The sequence below is a fragment of the Pristiophorus japonicus genome, chromosome 4 (assembly GCF_044704955.1).
Source record: "Pristiophorus japonicus isolate sPriJap1 chromosome 4, sPriJap1.hap1, whole genome shotgun sequence".
NCBI lineage: Eukaryota > Metazoa > Chordata > Chondrichthyes > Pristiophoridae > Pristiophorus > Pristiophorus japonicus.
The window spans coordinates 4,401,352-4,424,725 of NC_091980.1; the positions used below are offsets into that span (position 1 = coordinate 4,401,352).

The 23,374-nt window shown below is 49.0% G+C and overlaps 1 protein-coding gene across 1 annotated transcript; it reads right to left on the bottom strand.

Moving 5' to 3' along the window:
* Positions 1-918: 918 nt before the first annotated feature.
* sqstm1 (sequestosome 1) lies at positions 919-22,058 on the bottom strand. The gene is made up of 8 exons (XM_070877975.1): positions 21,661-22,058; positions 18,164-18,259; positions 16,052-16,266; positions 13,208-13,355; positions 10,480-10,569; positions 8,334-8,590; positions 5,041-5,254; positions 919-2,490 (listed from the first exon to the last, which is right to left on the bottom strand). Exons 1-8 carry the CDS (start codon positions 21,827-21,829, stop codon positions 2,333-2,335), a joined length of 1,347 nt encoding a protein of 448 aa, XP_070734076.1. The 5' UTR covers positions 21,830-22,058; the 3' UTR covers positions 919-2,332.
* Positions 22,059-23,374: the final 1,316 nt, after the last annotated feature.

Here is a 23,374-nt window from a genome sequence, read left to right on the forward strand (position 1 = left end):
TGTCACCGAGGTGGATCGCCTGTTAGAGTGGCTGGCAAGTCTATTATCGAGCCCAAGGCCCCCTTGACGGGCACGGAGCTGGGAATTGGTGCAGGATTCTCGGGCAGGAACTGGCCCACACAGCCAGAGAGACAGTTGTAAGCAGAGCCTGAGAATTGTTGAATCGTTCCAGCACAGATGGAGGCCATTCAGCAAGTAATCTTTCAAAGAGCAGTCCAGTTAGTCCCACTCTCTCGTTCTTGCCCCACATGTATGAAAACCCCACGCACACACTGGGTCATCATTAGCACGTGCTTGCTGGCTCAAACGTTGCATGGTTCTTGCATTAGCTGCTTTATTGCCTATTTAAAGCTCTCCTGTGTGCAGGAGTAGAACTGACTTCAATTCACCTCATGTCCCAGTGTTCCTAATTATATTACTGAAACAGCAGGATTCGGCCCCTCGAGCCTGCTCCACCATTCAGTAAGATCATGGCTGATCTTCGACCTCAATTCCGCTTTCCCACCCGATCGCCATAGCCCTTGATCTACTCCAAAAATCTTAATCGATCTCAGCCTTGAATATACTCAACGACTAAGCCGTGGCCCCACAGCCCTCTGGGGCAGAGAATTCCAAAGATTCACCACCCTCTGAGTGAAGAAATTCCTCCTCATCTCAGTCCTAAATGGCCGACCCCTTATCCTGAGACTGTGACCCCTGGTTCTAGACTCCCCAGCCCGGGGGGAAACATCCTCCCTGCATCTACCCTGTCAATCCCCCTCAGAATCTTACATGTCTCAATGAGATCACCTCTCATTCTTCTAAACTCTAGCGAGTACAAGCCCATTCTACACAATCTCGTTGCATAAGCCAGCCCTCATCCCAGGAATCAATCTAGTAAACCTCCATCAAAAGGCAAGTAACTTTAATTCTCCATCATTGTGCTTGTTAAAATGTATCTTTTATTGCAGGGAATAAAGTGAAAAGTACAGACAAGTTCTAAATAATTAATTATAATATTTTAAAGTGCATTCTACATGAGGGCTGTGCAGTCCTGGGGGCTAAACATTTGCTTGCACAACACTGGGGAACAGCGCGGAGAATGGCTGGGGAGAAAGTAATGGCCGGAAGTTCAAATTCGAGGCATCTTCACGTCACCCACTACAGCAGGTCAGAGGTCAGCAGCTTCTTTATTTGGTGCCAATGGTATCGCCACTCCACTTTATCCTCCCCCACCCCACACTATGCTTTAACCAATCCCCTGCTCACCTTTAACCTCCCCACTCCTTTAAACCCCCCCTTTATCATTCTCCACACCACTCACTCCCCTTTACCCTATCCTCTAGCCTCCCTCCCCTGCTCACAACTCCCCTACCCCCTTGCTTGCCACACCCCTTTATCCTCCCCCACCGTCCCTTTAACTTGTGCCTGGCCTTACCACCACTAAATGGTACAATGACCCTCCCCATTGGAATTTGAAGTTGGAGCCAAATAATCTCGGCCACTACTGTCCCCCATCCCCAGCCTTACCGACACGATACAAATGAGGCCGGGGCCTCACTGAAATCGGTCGCTCGCTTGGTCTCCCACCTCTTCCCCTACACCCAAACATTTTTGGTCCCTTGTTTAGTGTAAAGAGATACTGGTCCTCCTTCAAATGGATTTGTTTTTAAATAAAAGTTGCTGGGTGCAGGGATACCCTCTCGTGCTATAAGACAGCCTGTGTCTACTGGAACTCGAAGCAGTAGGTTGATGAACAACAGACAATGCCACTGAAACACCGTAAATATGGCAAACAGTAACTGCCAGCGATTACCCAGTTGTGAATTGTGTTACTTGCATTGTACACATGCCCCAGTTCTCACCGGGGCTGGAGCGGTGGACGGACAGACTGGCCAATCGACCAGTATTTTACAGGGTGCACTGATGGAGTGAAATAATCACCACAACCCATCTCCCACTGTGAGCTGGGACATAAACCTAAAACTAGTTCAATTCCTCGCGTGTAGTGGGTGTGTTTTACGACCAAGAAAGGGGATTGAAGTGACAAAGTAATTTTTACAACTAGGAAAACCAAATCAGACTTGTGGACACTGCCCCTGCCTCTGCCCAGAATACTCAGACCAAGACTTCACCTGGGGAAAAATACAGCCACTAATTAAAATGGGGGCACAGAACCTGCTCAGCCCTGATGCAGCTCTCGTAAAAAGTAGAATTCTATAAGCACGAGTTTGGTTACATGAGACGGTTACAATCCATTAACAGAAAAGTGTAGCAGCCCGATAATGTTGCAAAATAATAATTAGAAGAATTAGGTGTTGCTGCTGGTGGATCTGTCCTCCTTCGAAGTGATCTATCGGCGAGGGGGCCCCTTCGCCGGCTGCATGGCATCGAGTGCCAACCCGATGTCGCCCTGCTTGGTCTGCAAGAGCCGGGTCAGCCACCCTCCTTCATCGTGGAATCCCATCGACAGCATCTGGGACAGGGCTTCGATCAGGTGGGGCTCTGCATCTGGAGGACAAAACAAGCGTTACCACGAGGTCCTCATCTCAACAGAGTAAACTTTACCCCGCGAGCGGAACTCGAGGCGTAGTTGAGGCAAATGGCATAGGTAGCACGTGCACACGTAGGAGAAATTAATAGAAGGATATGGGGGGGGGGGGGGGGGGGGGAAGAAAGAGAAGAGCAATGTTCCCTGTAATTTTTTTTTGGGGGGGGGGGGGGTATTTTAAATGGGTTAACACCACTTAAGTTAACAAAGGAATCTTGAGGCAAGATCCCATCAATTAATTTAGTCCAGTGTGGCTGGCTATTGCTAGAATTTGCCCAACTGGTCTATGCTGGCATTTATGCTCCACACAAGCCTCTCAGCACCCAATCTTCCCTTTAAGCTGTGTGAACACGCAGGAGGTCCTGCTCAGCCAGTTTTCAATTCGAAAAAACGCGCATGCGTGGTAAAATAAAACTGGTAAACTATTCAAATGCACCTTCCAGACCCATAACCTCCATCACCCTAGAAGGACAAGGACAGCAGGTACATGGAAATACCACACCTCCAAGTTGCCCTCCAAGGCACACACCATACCTACTTGGACATGTATTAGTTGTCCATTCACAATCAGAAATTTACAGCAGGGAAGGGGGCCATTCGGCCCATCGTGTCCACGCCGGCCGACAAAGAGCTACCCAGCCTAATCCCACTTTATAGCTCTCGGTCCGTAACCCTGTAGGTTACGACACTTCAGGTGCACATCCAAGTACTTCTTAAAAAAAATGTGCTGAGGGTTTCTGCCTCTACCACCCTTTCAGGCCGTGAGTTCCAGACCCCCACCACCCTCTGGTGAAAACATTTCCCTCAAATGCCTGCTAAACCTCCCTCCAGTTACTTTAAATATATGCCCCCTGGTTGTTGACCCCTCTGCTAAGGGAAAAAATTCCTTCCTATCCACTTTATCTGGGCCCCTCATAATTTTGTACACCTCAATGAGGTCTCCCTCAGAAAACAACCACATCAGAGTCAAATTGACTGAATCTCCCAACCCAGGAGTACCTTCACCACAGACAGCTCACCACCACCGTCCCAAGGGGCGACTAGGGATGGCCAATAAATGCTGACTTCAGTGACACAACCCAAGAATGTAAACATTTATATGCCAAATGTGCAGTGTGATTATAGGCCACCAGCAGGGATGTTTAAATAACCCTGTTCTGGATAAGCAGTAAGGAAATCCATAAAAACACCAGCAACGAGTTCATCACTAAATGGCAGCCAATAGTTTGGGAAGAAAGTTTGTTGGTGCATGTTTAGACAATGCTCCCGTGAAGCACCATGGGACATTTTCCTACATTAAAAAAGGCGCAAGTTGTTGTCTGTCCTCATTTGCTTTAATAAAGTTGAGCCAGAGACCAGATCTGTCCGCAGTTTCAACCCTGGTCTGTGTACAGTAGTTGATCTCAACCAAAGTGAAGTGTGGAATAACTGGACTCAAAATGTCTCCAATGGCGAGCAAAGGAAGAGTTCCCATTCTTGCTCACTGTCCAACACGACCCAGTTCGAAGTTGCAGGTCAGGAGGACAGATTGGCCTTGGCTCCTGTTACTCAGACCCAACATGTCCTCAAGGTGAATCTCCTGCCATTTCCCCCACAATAGCCACCTTGTGACTGGAGATTTTTGCTAAGGTGGAGATACAGATTTTTGAGTGATAAGGGAGTAAAGGGTTATGGGGAGCAGGCTGGGAAGTGGAACTGATTAGATCAGCCATTGGCCAAATGGCCTAATCCTGCTCCTATTTCTTATGTTCTCCTCATGGTCTTAAGGGTATAAACAGAAATGGAACCAAGGCAGGGGAATGCAGTTAAGATACAGATCAGCCATAATCTCACTGAGTGGCAGAACAGGCTCAGGGAGCTGTATGGCCTCTTGTTCCTGTCTTAACAGGCATAAGGAGCTGAATGGCTCCCTTCTGTTCCTGTGCAACAGACTCGACGGGCTGAATTGCCTCCTGTTCCTATGTCATGGGTTCGAGGGGCTGAATGGCCTCCTCCTGTTCCTATGTGAGGGGCTGAATGGCCTCCTCCTGTTCCCGTGTAACAGACTCGAGGGGCTAAATGGCCTCCTGTTTCTGTTGAGGTGGGAGGCATTGGGTCTTTCTTCACGAGGAGTTGGGCTGAGGCCCCATCCCCCCCCCGGCCACATTTCCAAGGCAAGTAAGTAAAGCCTTCGCACCACATCCCAATCACATGACCCTTGCAGCCAACAAGGACAAGCTCCCGTTGTGCAAACAGCACTGATCGCCAGGCCCCAGAGGTCAAAGTTTGAAGTTATTCCATACTTCACTTCGATTGAGATCAACTAACTCCATGCAGACCAGGGCTGAAAGCTATGACCTTCCAGATCGGGGTGGCTCGATCAACAACTTGCATTTATATAGCACCTGTAAGGTAGGGAAAGGTCGCCAAGGTGCTTCAGTTAATCAGACAGGTGTTTGGCACAGCTGAAGATTAAATGTAACCAATATTATTTCAAAGAATTACCCGGTTACTAACCCCCCCCCACTTACCCTGTGGAAGGTGGGGGTACAGAGCGGCTTCTCGCAGTCCAGAGGGGCGCAGTTCATAGGGGACGGAGCCTTGTTGCTGGTTCAAGGACTGCAGCTCCTCGAGCTCCTGCAAGTGAAGTTGCTGCATTGACTGCAGTTCACCGGTGGATGGATCAACCCCTTTTGGAGAAAGGTGAGTCCATTCCTCTTCACCATTACTGTCAACACTGGGTGTCTGTCAGGAAAAGGGGATGTAAAGGCACTTTAAAAAAAGGTAACATTGTACAATCAAACATGGGGGAGGTTACTAAGATAATAGTTCTCTGCTCTTAACTGAATTTTGCAAATTAACTTACTAACTCTTACTCATTAAAAAAAGAACACGACCTTAGGACACTCCAAAGTGCTTTGGAAGTGTAGTCATTGTTGTAGGAAATGCAGCAGCCAATTTGTACCCAGAGCACGATCTCACAAACAGCAATGTGATAGTGGCCAATAAGTTGTTTTGTAAATATATAAATAAAGCAATGGTTGGTTGAGGGATAAATATTGGGCTTGGTTAATATCACCCTTTGGGATGTTCTTGTTTTTTTTTAAAAAAAAGACTTGCATTTATATAGAGCCTCTCACGACTTGCCACATAAATCTAGGCCGAAACTCGCACTGAGGGAGCGCCGCACTGCCGGAGGGGCAATACTGAGGGAGCGCCGCACTGCCGGAGGGGCAATACTGAGGGAGCGCCGCACCGCCGGAGGGGCTGTCTGCCCTCTCAGGTGGATGCAAGATATCCCATGCCACTATTCCAAAGGAGAGCAGGGGAGTTCTCCCAGTGTCCTGGGGCCAATATTGCTCTCCAACCCATCCAGGCGATTGAAACTAGTCCAGGAGATCACTGGCCATATTAGATTCCCTGAAATACTTACTATCGTATCTGCACCAATCTAATCCCACTTACAAGCTCTAGGTTTCAAGTGCCCATCCAAGCACCTTTTAAATGTGGTGAGGGTTTCTGCCTGTACCACTTTTCCAGGCAGTGAGTTCCAGGCCCCCCCACTACCCTCTGGGTGAAGAAACTGCCCCTCAAATCCCCTCAACCTTCCACCAATCACCTTAAACCTATGCCCCCATCAAGGGAAATAGGCCTTTGCTATCCAGGCCTCAATTTTATTCACCTCAAATGAGGTCTCCTCTCAGCCTCCTCTGTTCCAATGCGAACAAGCCCAGCCTATTCAATCTGTCCTCATAGCTGAGATTCTCCATTCCAGGCAGCATCCTCATAAATCTCCTCTGCAATCACATCCTTCCTATAATACGGCGACCAGAACTGCACACAGTATTCCAGCTGTGGCCTAACCTGTATATTATAAAATTTAATCATAACCGCCCTGCTCTTGTATTCTATGCCTCGGCCAATAAAGGCAAGCATTCCGTTTGCCTTCTTATCCACTTGGCCTGCTACATTCAGGGATCAGTGGACAAGCACTCCAAGGTCCCTTTGTTCATCTGCACTTCTAAGTGGCCTACTGCTTAATGTGTATACCCTTTCCTTATTAACTCTCCCCAAGTACATTACCTCACACTTCTCCAAATTAAATTCCACTTGCCACTGCTCTGCCCACCTGACCAGTAGATTGATATCCTCCTGCAGTCCATGACTTTCCTCCATTATCAACCACACAGCCAATGTTAGGGCCCAAGTTTCCACACGCGCCTAGAACGGCGCAGTCCCGACCTGGACGACCGTTTTTCGCGCCACAAAGTGCACCTAAAAAAAAATCCTCCGTATTCTCCACCTACCTGCAGGTCCTCTGGCCCTCGGCGCAGCGCAGCATGAGCTGTGGGGGGGCGGAGCCAGGTCCCTGCGCTGAAAACAGTGCCAGGACCTCTGCACATGCACGTTACAGTGGGCACGCATGTGCAGTAGCTCCAGGCGCCGAACTGTGTGGGAGGGGCCTGAAGCACGCAGCCCCTAGCCCTGGCCGAATGGCCTCACTGGGGCTGCGTGCATAAGGCTCCTCCCACGGCCAGCTCCTGCTTTCCCCCTCCCCCCGACCAGACCCCCGCTCCCCCCTGCCTCCGGACCCGACCCGACCCACGCTCCTGTTCCCGCTTCCCCCCCACCCCAGACTGGACTCAGTCTCTCTGTCGACCCGACCCCACCTACCTGTAAATCTGGTGCTGGGGCCGGGCCCTGCCCGAAGTCTCGGGCCGGCCCATTCAGCCTTCGGTCCCGAAAGGCCTGCCTGAAGCACTTTCACACAGGTAGGAAGATGGTTTATTTAATCTTTTCTTTGCTTATAAATGTTTATTCAGGTTGGATTTATTTGTATAATATTTGTATAAGTATAACTAAGGATTTATTATAGAATTTAATGACTTCCCTCCACCTCCACCTCCACCTCCACCTCCACCTCCACCTCCACCTCCACCTCCACCTCGTTCTGGACGCCTAATTTGTAACCTGCGCCTGATTTTTTAATGTGTAGAACAGGTTTTTTCAGTTCTACAAAAATCTTCTACTTTAATTTGGAGTACGTTTTCACTGTGGAAACTTTGAAATCAGGCGTCAGTGGCCGGACACGCCCCCTTTTGAAGAAAAAATTCTGTTCCAAAGTAGAACTGTTCTACCTGACTAGAACTGCAGAAAACAAAATGTGGAGAATTGCGATTTCTAAGATAGTCCGTTCTCTACCAGTTGCTCCTAAAAATCAGGCGCAAATCATGTGGAAACTTGGGCCCATAGTGTCATCTGCAAACTTCTGAATCATACCCCCATATTCAAATCTAGATCACTTGATGTATATCCACAAAAAGCAAGGGACCGAGTACTGAGCCCTGAGGAAACATCCTTCCAGTCACAAAAACATCCATCAACCATTACCCTTTGCTTCCTACCTCGAAGCAATTTTGGATCTAACTTGCCACTTTGCCCTAGATCCCGTGGGCTTTGACCTTCGTGACCACTCTGCCAATTTGGACCTTATCAAAAGCTTTGCTAAAGTCCATATACACTACATCATATGCACTGCCCTCATCGACCCCCCCCCCCCTCCCCCCGGTTACCTCCTCAAAAAATTCAATCGGGGGTTGACTTATGAGGAAAGGTTGAGGAGGTTGGGCCTCTACTCATTGGAATTCAGAAGAATGAGGATAAGGGGTTATAAGGAGCGGGCAATGATTGGATCAGCCATGATCGTATTAAAGGGCGGAGCAGGCTCGAGGGGCCAAATGGCCTACTCCTGCTCTTATTTCTTATGTTCTGAGACAGGGTGAATATTTTGCTGTCTGCTCTGTGGCAGAGTGAAGTCATTTACCTTGGACCCCGCATTGACGGAGCTGTCAGACACGAAGGGATTCTGGTTTGTGGCCGGCTGTTCCACGTCCATGAGTACTGCCTCTCTCCGCTCCTGGTTGGAGCCAGAGTCTGCTCCCGGCTCGCTGGGCTCGGCAGATGATGGACCGGGATGTGCGTCGCTGCCGGCAGAGCTGGGCTGGTGCTGGCCATCCGAGGGGCACTCGGTCGCTTTAAAACGCTGGCCCCCGTGCTCGACGTCAATGTCAACATCAATACCTGCAACGCAAAGCGAGAACTTCTGGTCTCCGTAACAAATAAAATAAAAGGACGAGAGACACCGGAGGTGGTGCAGAAATGATTCACTAGAATAATACCAGAACTGAGGGGTTATACCCATCAGGAAAGATTAATCAGACTGGGGCCAGAGATAGGCCAAGGAATGACCTGATAGAAGTCTTTAAAATTAAGAGTAGACGCAGAGAAGATGTTTCCACTTGTGTGGGAATCCAAAACTAGGGGCCATCGATATGAGGTCATGCATTTTGGCAAAAAAAAAATCAAAAAGCAAGTTATTATTTAAATGGAGAAAGATTACAAAGTGCCGCAGTACAGCGGGACCTGGGGGTACTTGTGCATGAAACACAAAAGGATAGTATGCAGGTACAGCAAGTGATCAGGAAGGCCAATGGAATCTTGGCCTTTATTGCAAAGGGGATGGAGTATAAAAGCAGGGAAGTCTTGCTACAGTTATTATGGGTATTGGTGAGGCCACACCTGGAATACTGCGCGCAGTTTTGGTTTCCATATTTACGAAAGGATATACTTGCTTTGGAAGCAGTTCAGAGAAGGTTCACTCGGTTGATTCCGGAGATGAGGGGGTTAACTTACGAGGAAAGGTTGGAGGTTGGGCCTCTACTCATTGGAATTCAGAAGAATGAGAAGTGATCTTATCGAAACGTATAAGATTATGAGGGGGCTGGACAAGGTGGATGCAGAGAGGATGTTTCCACTGATGGGGGAGACTAGAACTAGGGGGCATGATCTTAGAATATGGGGCCACCCATTTAAAACAGAGTTAAGGAGGAATTTCTTCTCTGAGGGTTGTAAATCTGTGGAATTCGCTGCCTCAGAGCTGTGGAGGCTGGGACATTGACTATATTTAAGACAGAGATAGATAGTTTATTAAACGATAAGGGGTTATGGGAAGCAGGCAGGGAAGTGGACCAGAGTCAGTGATCAGATCAGCCATGATCGTATTAAATGGCGGAGCAGGCTCGAGGGGCCGTATGGCCTACTCCTGCTCCTATTTCTTATGTTCTTATATGTTTCCACTTGTGTGGGAATCCAAAACTAGGGGCCATCAATATCAGACAGTCAGTAATAAATCCAATGGGGAATTCAGGAGAAACCTCGTTACCCAGAGAGCGGTGAGAATGTGAAACTCGCTGCCACAGGGAGGGGTTGAGGTGAATAGTATCGATGTATTTAAGGGGAAGCTGGATAAACACATGAGGGAGAAAGGAATAGAAGGATATGGTGATGGGGGGCGATGGAGAGGGGTGGGAGGGGGCTGGTGTGGAGCATAAACCCCAGCACGGAGCGGTGGGCCCAATGGGCTGTACACTCGATGTAACACCCGAGCACGCACAGCACCTGCAGACAAACCCCTAGAGTTCCACGGGGGGGGGGATTCCCAGGGAGATTTTCCCACTCTTCCGCGAAAACCAGTGTTTTTCCTTGGGTTGAGTGATGAAGGTCAGTAGTTGGGGTGGGGGTGGACAAGGGGACAATGGGGAAACAGGGAAGATGGTGCAGGTGTGTGGGGGGGGGGGGGGGGAAGAAAGGAGGAGAATGGATGGACGGGAGATGGCGATAAGGGGGAGGCGGAAACGGGACGGGGACGGGACTCCCCAAGCTGGGAGTTCTTGCTCCCAGAATGTGATAGGGGGACCCGTTGTCGCCGTGGTAACTGGCACACGGTGAGTGGAGGCACACACATCTTAGGCGGGGACACACACCTGCACCCCACCTCTCCAGTTTGATGGTGGGGAGGGGGGGGGGGGGGGGGGGCAAGAGCAGGGTCAGCCCTGGAGGGTGCAATGGCCACACAGCCCACCAGGGTCACGACCCGAGAAACCCCAGGGTCCAGAAGCTCCCAAACTCACCCAGTGGGCTGAGCATCGCAGCCACGTTACGACCCACGTTCTTCAGATAATTCACACTCGAGTCCTGCTTCTGGTTCCCAGAACCTGCGGCTGTGAAGGTGCAAACACAGGAGAGGTTCATCATCGTACACTTCAAGCAATAGTCTCTCCTCCCGCTCCATTTTACATACTTCAAATATTTCGCTGCTAAATATTTACTTTGGTTTCTCTTCCCACCGCTCTTTTTTAAAAAAAAAAAACACTTGTGTTCATACTCCATTTATTTATTTTTTATTTGTTACAGCTCACTGGACGGGCATTAGGACCTTGCGGGAGCCATTCACAGTTGCTGTAGTCATGCTGGTTTAGGGGCTCCATTTTGGGTTGTATAGAAGCACAGTTAAGTTAAGTAACATTACTCCTGGCTCAGTTTCAGTTATTTATGCGTACACAACAGACACGACAAATCTTTCCGAACAATTCAGTCCCCTAATCCAGGCAGGAATCCCATTTGTAACAGCGAGTGGGTTTAATGGGCCATCTCTGCATTAAAAAAAATGTCCTCAACTTCCCTCCTTTGCCAATTACCTTAAATCTGTCTCCTCTGGTTACCAGCCCCCTGCCAGTGGAAACAGTTTGAATAGTTTTGATAAGAGTAAATAAGGCGAAACATAAGAAATAGGAGCAGGAGTAATGCATTTGGCAGACAGAGATCGATAGATTTTTGGATATTATGGGAATCAAGGGATATTGGGAATAGTGCAGGCAATGTAGACGATCAGCCGTGATGTCATTGAATGGCAGAGCAGGCTCCAGGGGCCGACTCCCATTTCTTATATTTCTCTTTATTTATTCGATCAAAACCATTCATAATGTGGAACAACGCTATTAAGTCACCCCTTAACCTTCCCTGCTTCAAGGAGAACAATCCCAGCTTCTCCAGGTCTATGCACATAACAAATGGCAGCACCTCTCAAACCCGCGACCTCTACCACCTAGAAGGACAAGGGCAGTAGGCGCATGGGAACACCACCACCTCCACGTTCCCCTCCCAGTCACACACCATCCTGACTGGGAAATATATCGGCCGTTCCTTCATCGTCGCTGGGTCAAAATACATAGAAAATAGGTGCAGGAGTAGGCCATTCGGCCCTTCGAGCCTGCACCACCATTCAATATGATCATGGCTGATCATTCCCTCAGTACCCCTTTCCTGCTTTCTCTCCATACCCCTTGATCCCTTTAGCAGTAAGGGCCATATCTAACTCCCTCTTGAATATATCTAACAAACTGGCATCAACTCTCTGCGGTAGGGAATTCCACAGGTTAACAATTCAAAGAAGTTTCTCCTCATCTCAGTCCTAAATGGCTAATGTTGTGTATCTGTAAAGCATGTTCTGCCACCAGGGAGCTCATCCCCTGAAGTCCCAAGGGATCCCAGCATCCCTTGGGAGCACTGTATATAAGCCAGCCCCTAAGGCCTTATACTCACTCTGGAGTGTCTTATTAAAGACTGAGGTCACTGTTACTTTAACCTCCCTGTGTGCAGCCTCATCCGTGTTAGGGACACAATAGCTTACCCCTTATCCTTAGACTGTGTCCCCTGGTTCTGGACTTCCCCAACATCGGGAACATTCTTCCTGCATCTAACCTGTCCAGTCCCATCAGAATTTTATATGTTTCTATGAGATCCCCTCTCATCCTTCTAAACTCCAGTGAATACAGGCCCAGTCGATCCAGTCTCACCTCATATGTCAGTCCTGCCATCCTGGAACTCCCTCCCTAACAGCACTGTGGGAGCACCTTCACCACACGGACTGCAGCGGTTCAAGGAGGCAGCTCACCACCACCTTCTCAAGGGGCAATTAGGGATGGGCAATAAATGCCGGCCTTGCCAGCGACACCCACATCCCAGGAATGAACAACAACAAAAAAATGTTTTAAAACATCGCTCATCCCTGGTAGCAGGCCGGTTAATCTAGCTCCAATGCTCCCAGTTATGTATGTCACCTTTGGCAACCTGTATCACACCACCACCAGAGGACCTACTTGTTGGAGGCCTAAGGGATCCCAGCATCCCTTGGGAGCACTGTATATAAGCAGGCCTCCCGCGCTGTACCAGCACTCTGGAGTCTCATTAAAAAAGGAGCTACGGTCACACTTACTCATTGCATACAGTACTCAGTCTCATCCTTCATTATGAGCATGATACTCCCTTTAAGCAGCATGGCCACACAGCAGTAGGCTGATCCCGTGAGCCGGGGTTTAAATAGATAGACTGCGCATGGGCGGAATATTGAATGGCCCAGGCAGCCCGTTGATGGGTCGGAACGGGCCCCAGAGATATTGGAGGGAGTACCACCCAGCGAGTACTGCCAGAATACCACCCAGCGAGTACTGCCAGAATGCCACCCAGCGAGTACTGCCAGAATGCCACCCAGCGAGTACCACCCAGCAAGTACTGCCAGAATACCACCCAGCGAGTACTGCCAGAATACCACCCAGCGAGTACTGCCAGAATGCCACCCAGCGAGTACTGCCAGAATGCCACCCAGCGAGTACTGCCAGAATACCACCCAGAATACCATCCAGCGAGTACTGCCAGAGTACCACCCAGAGTACCACCCAGCGGCAATCCTTCCTCGTTAATCTACCCCTCACCCCGGGAGCGCCGAAGCGATGAATTCCCTCGGTCTCAACATTCCCCACCGTAGCGCTCACTGGCAGCGACGCCCGTTAACTAGCGTACCTTGCTCGGCCCGACTGGGCTCGGCAGCTGGGGGCTGCTGTCTCCCAGTGCAGCCCGCAGCCTGCGCAAAGGACTCCTGTTGTGCCATGGCCCAATGGCACAGGCCGGCATTTCGCTTCTTGTGGAACCACATCCCTCGGGGAAACCGCTGCTCCGGGCAAGAGGAAGAGAAAGTTAAACTGAGTTTTAAAAAAAAATTATTTTATATACATTATATATAAACTTGTGCATCATCCGATGGGACACGACGAGATGTAAACAAACCCACAGGCCAATTGTTGTGTGACCCAATTTTCTGATTTCGATACTTGTAGATAAATGGTGAACAGCAGCACGTGAATTACTTATCACAGACAGCCCTTCTTGGGCCGTTCAATGGATCTGTTGGTGACACAAATTTAATATAACATAAGAAACAGGAGCAGGAGTAGGCCATTTGGCCCCTCGAGCCACCAAATGGCCTACTCCTGCTCCGCCATTCAATAAGATCGTGGCTGATCTGATCTTGGGCTCAGCTCCACTTCCCCGCCCGCTCCCCATAACCCTTTACTCCCTCATCGTTCAAAAATCTGTCTATCTCCACCTTCAATATATTCAATGACCCAGCCTCCACAGCACTCTGGGACAGAGAATTCCACAGATTCACAACCCTCAGAGAGAAGAAATTCCTCCTCATCTCAGTTTTAAATGGGCGGCCCCTTATTCTGAGACCATGTCCCCTAGTTTTAGTTTCCCCTATGAGTGGAAACATCCTCTCTGCATCCACCTTGTCGAGCCCCCTCATTATCTTGGACGTTTCAAGAAGATCACACCTCATTCTTCTGAACTCCAATATGTACAGGCCCAAGCTATCTTCACAAGACAACCCATTTCATCTCAGGAATCAACCTCGTGAACCCTTCTCTAAACTGCCTCCAATGCAAGTATATCCCTCCTTAAATACGGAAGCCAAAACTGTACGCAGTACTCCAGGTGTGGCCTCATCAATACTCTGTACAGTTGTAGCAGGACTTGCAATAATCAGAAGGGAGAGGAGGGGATAGGGTGAGGAAAAGGTTTGTAGGGTTATGGGGAAAGAGCAGGGGGCCGGCAAAGGGGGGGGGGGGGGGAAGAAATGAGACTAATTGGATAGCGCTATCAAAACACCGACACAGGGATGATGGGCCAAACGACCTCCCTGTGCATGGTATCATTCTATGATTCACTTTCACCCCTCCCCCCCCACAGGCATAAGATGATCCAAACCATTATTACTCAGCAACAAGGCTGTTCTGTAATTAGCCAATGAGAAGTAGACTTCCAGGTACATTTTACCGTGGCAACTCCAACTGGGGTCCGCTTCCACAGGTGGTTCCGGCCTTGCGGAAGTGGTCATTTCTGTGGACGTTTGGGCAGAGAATACCACTGCAATCCTCGGGGGTCTGAACCAACCTTATTCTCACCCAGTATCCCGTCTGTGTATACCAAACAGGGGTTCCTGGCGGAATACGATCCAAGCCCATTTTTTCCCCCCTTCCTTAGCCCAAACATTAGGAGACCTCCATTCCCCATCCGCCATCGAATCTTACAGCACAAAAGGCAGCCATTGGGCCCATCATTCCGGCTCTGTGACAGAGCGATCCAATCAGTCCCACTTCCCCCGCTCTTTCCCCACAACCCCTCAAATTGTTCCCCACTTGGGAGATATTTATCCAATTCCCGGTTTGAAAGTTACTATTGAATCTGCTCCCACCGCCCTTTCAGGCAGCGCGTTCCCGATCACAACAACTCGCTGCGTAAACACATTCTCCTCATCTCCCCCTCTGGTTCTTTTGTCAATCGCCTTCAATCTGTGTCCCTCTGGTTACTGAGCCTCCTGCCACTAGAAACTATTTCTACTTATTTACTCTATCAAAATCCTTCCTGATTTTGAACACCTCTATGAAATCTCTTCTCAACCTTCTCTGCTCCCAGGCAAACAACCCTAGCTTCTCCAGTCTCGCCACATAACTGAAGTTCCTCATAAGAAATAGGAGCAGGAGTCGGCCATTCGGCCCCTCAAGCCTGCTCCGCCATTCAAGAAGATCATGGCTGATCTGATCATGGACTCAACTCCACTTCCCTGCCCTCTCCTCATAATCCTTTACTCTCTTTAAAAATTGCTCAAAAATCTGTCTCTGTCTTAAATATATTCAATGACGCAGCCTCCACAGCTCTCTGGGGCAGAGAATTCCAGGGATTTACAACCCTCAGAAGAAATTCCTCCTCATCTCAGTTTTATCCTGAGACTATGTCCCCTAGTTTTAGTTTCCCCTATCAGTGGAATTATCCTCTGCATCCACCTTGTCGAACCCCCTCATTATCTCATATGTTTCAATAAGATCATTCTTCTGAACTCCAATGAGTAGTGGCCCAACCTGTTCTCATAAGTCAACCCCCTCATCTCTGAAATCAGCCTAGTGAACCTTCTCTGAACAGCCCTGCAACCAGTCTGGTCAATCTCCCTCTGCACCCTCTCCAAGGCCTTGGCATTCTTCCGAAAGTGCGGTGCCCAGAATTGGCCACAATACTCCGGCTGGGGCCAAACTAGTGTTTTTTTTGTTTTTATTACAGAAAACGGAGCTAGCTTAACCCAGGGTCTGAACTGGTGACCTTTCGGTGGTCTGGTTCAGTTCCTGCATTTACTCGCTGGGCCAATAGGGCACACAGGTGGTTATAGATTTTTTTGAACAGACTCATGGATCCCAACTGAATCGTTGAGGGAGGTGCCCGCAACTCCATGGAACGGCCCAACGGGGTGGGGGAAATCACTGCTCTGGCCTCAGGAAAGAGCCAGATCGGTTTGTTAAAGAGGGCGAGCCTCACCTCGAATGGATGGAAGAGCAGAGGGGTCTGCATGAGTATCATCTCGTGCTCCTTGTGGAATCCTTTCCCCTTGCAGGTGCCACACAGATCGTAGTCGGGGCACACCGAACACTTGTAGCGAGGACCCACCACGGGGCTGTTGCAGACGTCACAGACAACGTTTGGGTGGATGGGCCCAGTGGCCTTGTCCTGAGCATGTTTGCACTCCTTCTTTTCTAGATTTGGAAAATGAGCACGAGAGTGTGAAAGAGAGAAAGAGAGAAAGAAAGACAGACTTGCATTTATATAGCGCCTTTCTCGACCACCGGATGTCTCAAAGCGCTTTACAGCCAATGAAGTACTTTTGGAGTGTAGTCACTGTTGTAATGTGGGAAATGCGGCAGCCAATTTGCGCACAGCAAGCTCCCACAAACAACGATGTGATAATGACCAGATAATTGGTTTTAATTATGTTGATTGAGGAACAAGTATTGGCCCTGGGACACTGGGGAGAACACCCACTGCTCTTCTTCGAAATAGTGCCGCGGGATCTTTTACATCCACCCGAGAGAGTAGACATCTCAGCGGTTTAACGTCTCATCTTAACAGACTGCCCCTCCAACAGTGCGGCAGAGCTCAGCATTGCACTGGGAGCGTCAGCTTGGATTTTTGTGCTCAAGTCCCTGGAGTGGGACTCGAACCCACAACCTTCTGACTCAGGCAAGGTGGAAAAATGTGGCAAAAACCATTCGGCAGACACCAAACAAGAGCAGTATTCACTGAGGGTTCTTACTCCAGGTCAAGAATTAAATGCAAACAGATTACTGCCAGCACAGACAAGTGATTTTGGGAGGGATGATGTGCTAGAAAATTGGATTATACCCAGCTCAGAGGTCATAAATAAATGTCCTGTTCCCCCAAAGTGTAAGGACATTTAAGTCAACAGAATTTTGCGACATGCAGATCAGAGTGGTCTCCAATATTAACAACCGTTGCCGCAAGGATCTGCATTTATATAGCACCTTGCACAACCTCGAGTCACAATGAGTTTTAAAGCCAATGAAGCATAGTTGTATCCAATTAACAGTAACTTTGTTGTCACCAGGTTCATTAGTCACTGTCACTAATATACACAAAAGTTTTAGGAAAGATAAACTTCCAGCGCTGTGCGTTATTCAGCCCTCAGGGGACTCCAGGTTCTGCTCGTGTTTGAATACTTTTTTTTGTGACAAAAAGTGGGGTGGGGGGGGCGGGGGGTTAAACTACAGGTTGGACCTCTCTGGTTCGGAATAGTTGGGCCTGAGGGAGAGTCTATTAAAAAAGTTTTGATTGGCTGGAGTGGCTGTCAGTGAGTGTGTTCAGCGATTGGCTGGAGTGGCTGTCAGTGAGTGTGTTCGGCGATTGGCCAGAGTGCTGTCAGTCAGTGAGAGTGCGTGTTCGGCGATTGGCTGGAGCGGCTGTCAGTCAGTCAGTGTGTGCAGCGATTGGCTGGAGCTGCTGTCAGACAGTCAGTGTGTGCAGCGATTGGCTGGAGCTGCTGTCAGACAGTCAGTGTGTGCAGCGATTGGCTGGAGCTGCTGTCAGACAGTCAGTGTGCGCAGCGATTGGCTGGAGCTGCTGTCAGACAGTCAGTGTGTGCAGCGATTGGCTGGAGCTGCTGTCAGACAGTCAGTGTGTGCAGCGATTGGCTGGAGCTGCTGTCAGACAGTCAGTGTGTGCAGCGATTGGCTGGAGCTGCTGTCAGACAGTCAGTGTGTGCAGCGATTGGCTGGAGCTGCTGTCAGACAGTCAGTGTGTGCGCAGCGATTGGCTGGTGCTGCTGTCAGACAGTCAGTGTGTGCAGCGATTGGCTGGAGCTGCTGTCAGACAGTCAGTGTGTGCAGCGATTGGCTGGAGCTGCTGTCAGACAGTCAGTGTGTGCGCAGATGCTAAGTGAGCCACCCACAGACTGCCAGCACACGCCCGGGGGCTGTCGACAGGCATGAGTAAGTGTGACCTCCCGTGATTCAGAAAATTCTCTGTTCCGGCACCGGTCAGGTCCCGAACCAGAGAGGTCCAACCTGTATTCATTTGCACCCATGGAGATCCCAATGACAATGTGGCGTGCAACCAAAGTGTGACAGGGATTCTTACCTCTGATGTAGACGCGAAAGGTTCCCTCCTGGAGGAACGACAGGGCCATCACCAGCTCGTCATCAGTGGAGAACGCAATCAGATCCCCTTCCTCATCTGAAAAACAGAGGACAGAAATCAGCTTACAAATTCAATTCGGACCTTAAAGTTAGCATGCAGGTACAGCAAGCAATTAGGAAAGCAAATGGTATGTTATTGCAAGGGAGTTGGAGGACAAGATTATGGAAGTCTGGCTACAATTGTACATGGCCCTGGTGAGACCACACCTGGAGCACTGTGCACTGTTCTGGTCTCCTTACCTAGGGAAAGATACAATTGCCCTAGAGGGGTGCAACGAAGGTTCACCAGACTGATTCCTGGGAGGAGAGGATTGTCCTATGGAGGAGAGATTGCGTAGTTTGGGCCTATACTCTCTAGAGTTAAGAAGAACGAGGAGTGATCTCCTTGAAACATATACGATTCTGAGGGGGATTGACAGGGTAGATGCTGAGAGGCTGTTTCTCCTGGCAGAATTGTCTAGAATTAGTGGGCATAGTCTCAGGATAAGGGGTCAGCCATTTAGGAAAAAAGACTTGCATTTGTATAGCGCCTTTCACAACCACTAGACATCCCAAAGCACTTTACATCCATTGAAGAAATTTTGAAATGTAGTCACTGTTGTAATGTAGGAAACGCGGCAGCCAATTTGCACACAGCAAGCTCCCACACACAGCAATGTGATCATGACCCGATCATCTGTTTTTTGGTGATGTTGATTGAGGGATAAATATTGGCCCCAGGACACCGGGGAGAACACCCTGCTCGTCTTTGAAATATTGCCGTGGGATCTTTTACATCCACCAGAGAGAACAGACGGGACTGAGATGAGGAGAAATCTCTTCACTCATAAGGGTTGTGATTCTTTCGAATTCTCGACCCCAGATTGCTGTGACTGCCCCATCGTTGAATATATCCAAGATGGCGATCTTAAGATTTTTGGTCATGATGAGAATCAAGGAAAGGGACAGGAAAGTGCAGTTGAGGTCAAAGATCAGCCATGATCTCATTGAATGGCGATGCAGGCTAGAAGGGCTGAATGGCCTACTCCTGCTCCTACACATTGAAGATTAATCCTTAGCTCCGTGTATAGGCAACTACTCACTGCACTTGACTGGGAGGTGTGGGGGTGGGGGGGAAATAAAAAGTAATCAACCCAAGCTGTAGCTGACCACAAGTCAGTTGTTCCTAAATGATGTTCGATGGGACGAGTGACTCATGTCCCCCAGTGCAGTAATGCTAATTAACTAACTTCTGTTTTGGAGGTGGATTCCAGGAGTTAAAGGCCAGCTCCCAACTCACATCAAGTCCCGTTCACCCATCACCCACTATGCTCGCTGACCTACAGTGGCTCCCGGTCTTCAAACGCCTCCCTATCTCTAATTCCCTCCAGCCCCACAACCCTCCAAGATCTCTGCGCTCCTCCAATTCTGGCCCCTTTTAAAATCGCTCCATCGGTGGCTGTGCCTTCAGCTGCCTGGGCCCCAAGCTCTGGAACTCCCTCCCTAAACCTCTCCACCTCCAACTCCTCCTTGAAGACACTCCTTAAAAACTATCACTTTGACCAAACTTTTGGTCATCTGCCCTGATATCCCCTTAATGTGGATCTGTGTCAAATTTTGTTTGATGAAGCGTCTTACTATGTTGCAAGCACTTTGGAAATGCAAGTTTCACAAGACAACTAAGTGGCTGTACACTACTTGGGAACTCAGTTTTGGACACAAACACACAAAATGTCAGCTGCTGAGAGGATTCTGTACAAGAGAAATATTTGGGTTTTTCCCATTTCATAATTAAAAAAACAACATTTTGGACAGCAGCCCTGACTGACTGTTGGAAGTTTAGTTATACGTGGAAATCCATACCCTCTCAACCTGACAGACTACCAGCTGCTGTGATGGAGGTAGACGAACTTTAGAGTAAAATTCCAATTTTGAAACTGTGAATTTTTTTTTTAAATCACATCTTGTGTGCATCGCAAGTTACACTCTAGTCGTGCTCATAACACAAATCGGTCATGCTTTTTCAATTACTACTATCCACTCGCCTCACAAGCCCAACACAACACCACTATATTAGAAACTATTGCCTCTGGCGGTGAAAATCAACAAGGGGACACAATCTTAAAATTGGAGCCAGGCCGTTCAGGAGGGAAATCGGGAAGCACTTTCCCCCTCCCTCAAAATGTAATGGAAATCTAGTACATTCTACACACCAAAAGGCTGGGGGACCAAAGATCGATAGTTCTGGCCTCTTGAGCATCCGCGATTTTAATCGCTCCACCATTGGTGGCCGTGCCTTCAGCTGCCTGAGCCCCAAGTTCTGGAACTCCCTCCCTAAACCTCTCCGCCTCTCTCTCTCTCCTTCTTTAAAGCGCTCCTTAAAACTGACCTCTTTGACCAAGCTTTTGGCCATCTGCCCTAATTTCTCCTTTTGTGGCTCGGTGTTAGTTTTGTTGTTTTAGAGCGCTCCTGTGAAGCACTTTGGGCCATTTCACTATGTTACAGAAGCTATATAAATACAGATTGTTGTTGCCAAAGGATATGGAGCTACAGGCTTCACAAAGTGTTGACACAGAGCCATATAAGGAGAAACAAGGGCAGGTGGTCAAGAACTTGGTCAAAGAGGTAGGTTTGAAGGTGTGTAAGGGAGTCGAGATACCGATCAGCTCACTGAATGGCAGAACAGGTTCGAGGGGCTGAAAGGCCTCCTCCAGTTCCTATGACCCCAAGGGGAACCCACATTAAAATACCTTTAGAGAGTCCCAGTCAGCAGAGAGAGTGCATTTCCACATTCTCTGGAATAAGTCAAGTGTACCAGAGGTTTTTTGGATGCAAAAAAACCCACCCTAGCACTTATTGACGGATTAGTCTGAGAGCAAGTATGTGAGCAGGGTGGATTGGCAGGAGTGGCAATGCTGATGTTGGGGGAAGAGTCTGTACAGGTTCATTCCCCGAGGAGCCAGCAGGACAAGGTGTGGCTTCAAAACAAGCCACAGGTTGTGGAGGGGGAACCTGGTCTGGAATCCCAGATCATCCCAGTCACCTCACTCCAATTCCCAGCAGAGGGGGAGTGCAGATCAGAGCGGGCGGTCCCAGGGCCATACAACAGTCGCTATTTACCAATTCAAAATGATTTGTCACCGAATTTCCTGGTTGCAAATATATATATATTTAAAGTGCATGGAGACAAAACACAGGTGACCCACAAAAGGGGGGGGGGGGGGGGGAGTTTAAAAGGCAAAAATCGAGCGCAAATTTCCGGGGGGTCACCTTTGTTTGCGCTCGATTTTCGCCCCCAAATCATCCATCATAATCAAAAAATAAATACTTTAACCCCCTTTGTGGGTCAACTTGCGTTTGTCTCAATGCCCCCGCTCTCCCCTCCCCCCCAAAGGTTTACAGCAGCTCTTCCCCACACCCCCCCCCCCGGGAAGGAGTCACAAGCACTTTCCTTTGTACCTTTGTAATACATCTGGAAGTTCTCGGAGCGGAGGCTCTGGAAGACGGAAGCCACCTTCTTGTAGAGGTGGTCGAAGCTGGTGGAGACGCCGTGGTCGACGGTGAAGCGGCGGATCTCCCGGTTGATCTCGTCTTTGCCCAGCAGGTAAACCTTGGCGTTGAACGCCATGGTTCGGTGTGTGTGTGTGGCGAAAATTCTCTACTGTACTGTACTGTGACGGAGAATTGGTTACACTGTGGCGCAAACTGGCTACACTGTGGCAGAGAATTGGTTACACTGTGGCAGGGCCGACAAATTCGCTACTTTGTGTCCGCTCGCGTCAATTGCGCAGCAAGAAATTGACGCGCACTGGCGAGACTTTGCTCCTCTGGCAATTCCGGACGGAGTGTGGGCGGGCAGCCGCACGCCGGCTTTATACACACACAAGCTCGCTCTCCCCGCCCCTCCACTGCATCCGGCAGTGTTACTCAGCACAAAGCTCCAGCCCTCTGTCCCTCCCCCTAGCTCCGAGCTTCACTCTGCCACCCCACCGGGGGGGGACCGCGACCAGCGACGGGGAATGGGCGCAGTCGGGTTCGATCCTTCCTGCAGGCTATTTATTTCCGTCACCCCTGGAGATCTCTTTCAAGCACAATAACACTCATGTGTTTCCACACGCTAGCTATTACCTTACTTTCCAGAATGTAATCCTTTTTTAAAAAAGTATCCAAAGAGAGGACATTTGGTAGAAATTCATTAAAATTATGAACATAAGAAATAGGAGCAGGAGTCGGCCTGCTCCGCCATTCAATAAGATCATGAATGAGAGGTAATCTTATCGAAACGTATAAGATTATGAGGGGGCTTGACAAGGTGGATGCAGAGAGGATGTTTCCACTGATGGGGGAGACTAGAACTAGGGGGCATGATTTTAGAATAAGGGGCCGCCCATTTAAAACAGAGACGAGGAGAAATTTCTTCTCTCAGAGGGTTGTAAATCTGTGGAATTCGCTGCCTCAGAGAGCTGTGGAAGCTGGGACATTGAATAAATTTAAGACAGAAATAGACAGTTTCTTAAACGATAAGGGAGCGGGCAGGGAAGTGGACCTGAGTCCCTGATCGGATCAGCCATGATCGTATTAAATGGCGGAGCAGGCTCGAGGGGCCGTATGGCCTACACCTGCTTCTATTTCTTATGTTCTTATGGCTGATCTGACAGTTCCACTTCCCTGCCCACTCCCCATAACTCTTTATTCCCTTTATTCCCTTATCGCTCAAAAAGGAAGATGTTTCTGCTTATGGGGGAGACCAGAACTAGGGCCATCAATATAAAATAGTCACTAATAAATCAATTAGGGAATTCAGAGAAACGTCTTTACCCAGAGTTATGAGGAAAGATTGGATAGAGTGAAAGAAAGACTTGAATTTTTATAGCGCCTTTCACGACCACCGGACATCTCAAAGCACTTTACAGCCAATGAAGTACTTTTGGAGTGTAGTCACTGTTGTAATGTGGGAAACTGGAGTTGTTTTCTTTGGAACAGAGGAGGCTGAGGGGTATATGAGGTGTATAAAATTATGAAGGGCCGAGATAGAATGGATAGGAAGGACCTATTTCCCCCAGCAGAGAGGTCAATAACCGGGGAGCATAGATTTAAATTAATTGGGGGAAGGTTTCGAGGGGATTTGAGGGGAAATGTCTTCACCCAGAGGGTGGTGGGGATCTGGAACTCA

What these genes read in the sequence shown, in the direction of transcription:
- sqstm1 (XM_070877975.1), bottom strand. Translation starts at nt 21,829, where the DNA reads ATGGCGTTCAACGCCAAGGTTTACCTGCTGGGCAAAGACGAGATCAAC. An exon ending in TGCTCTTCCATCCATTCGAG is followed by an intron (nt 13,356 to 16,051) that starts GTGAGGCTCGCC and finishes TGCCCGGAGCAG; the next exon opens with CGGTTTCCCCGAGGGATGTG. An exon ending in GTACCCCCACCTTCCACAGG is followed by an intron (nt 2,491 to 5,040) that starts GTAAGTGGGGGG and finishes TTTGTCCTCCAG; the next exon opens with ATGCAGAGCCCCACCTGATC.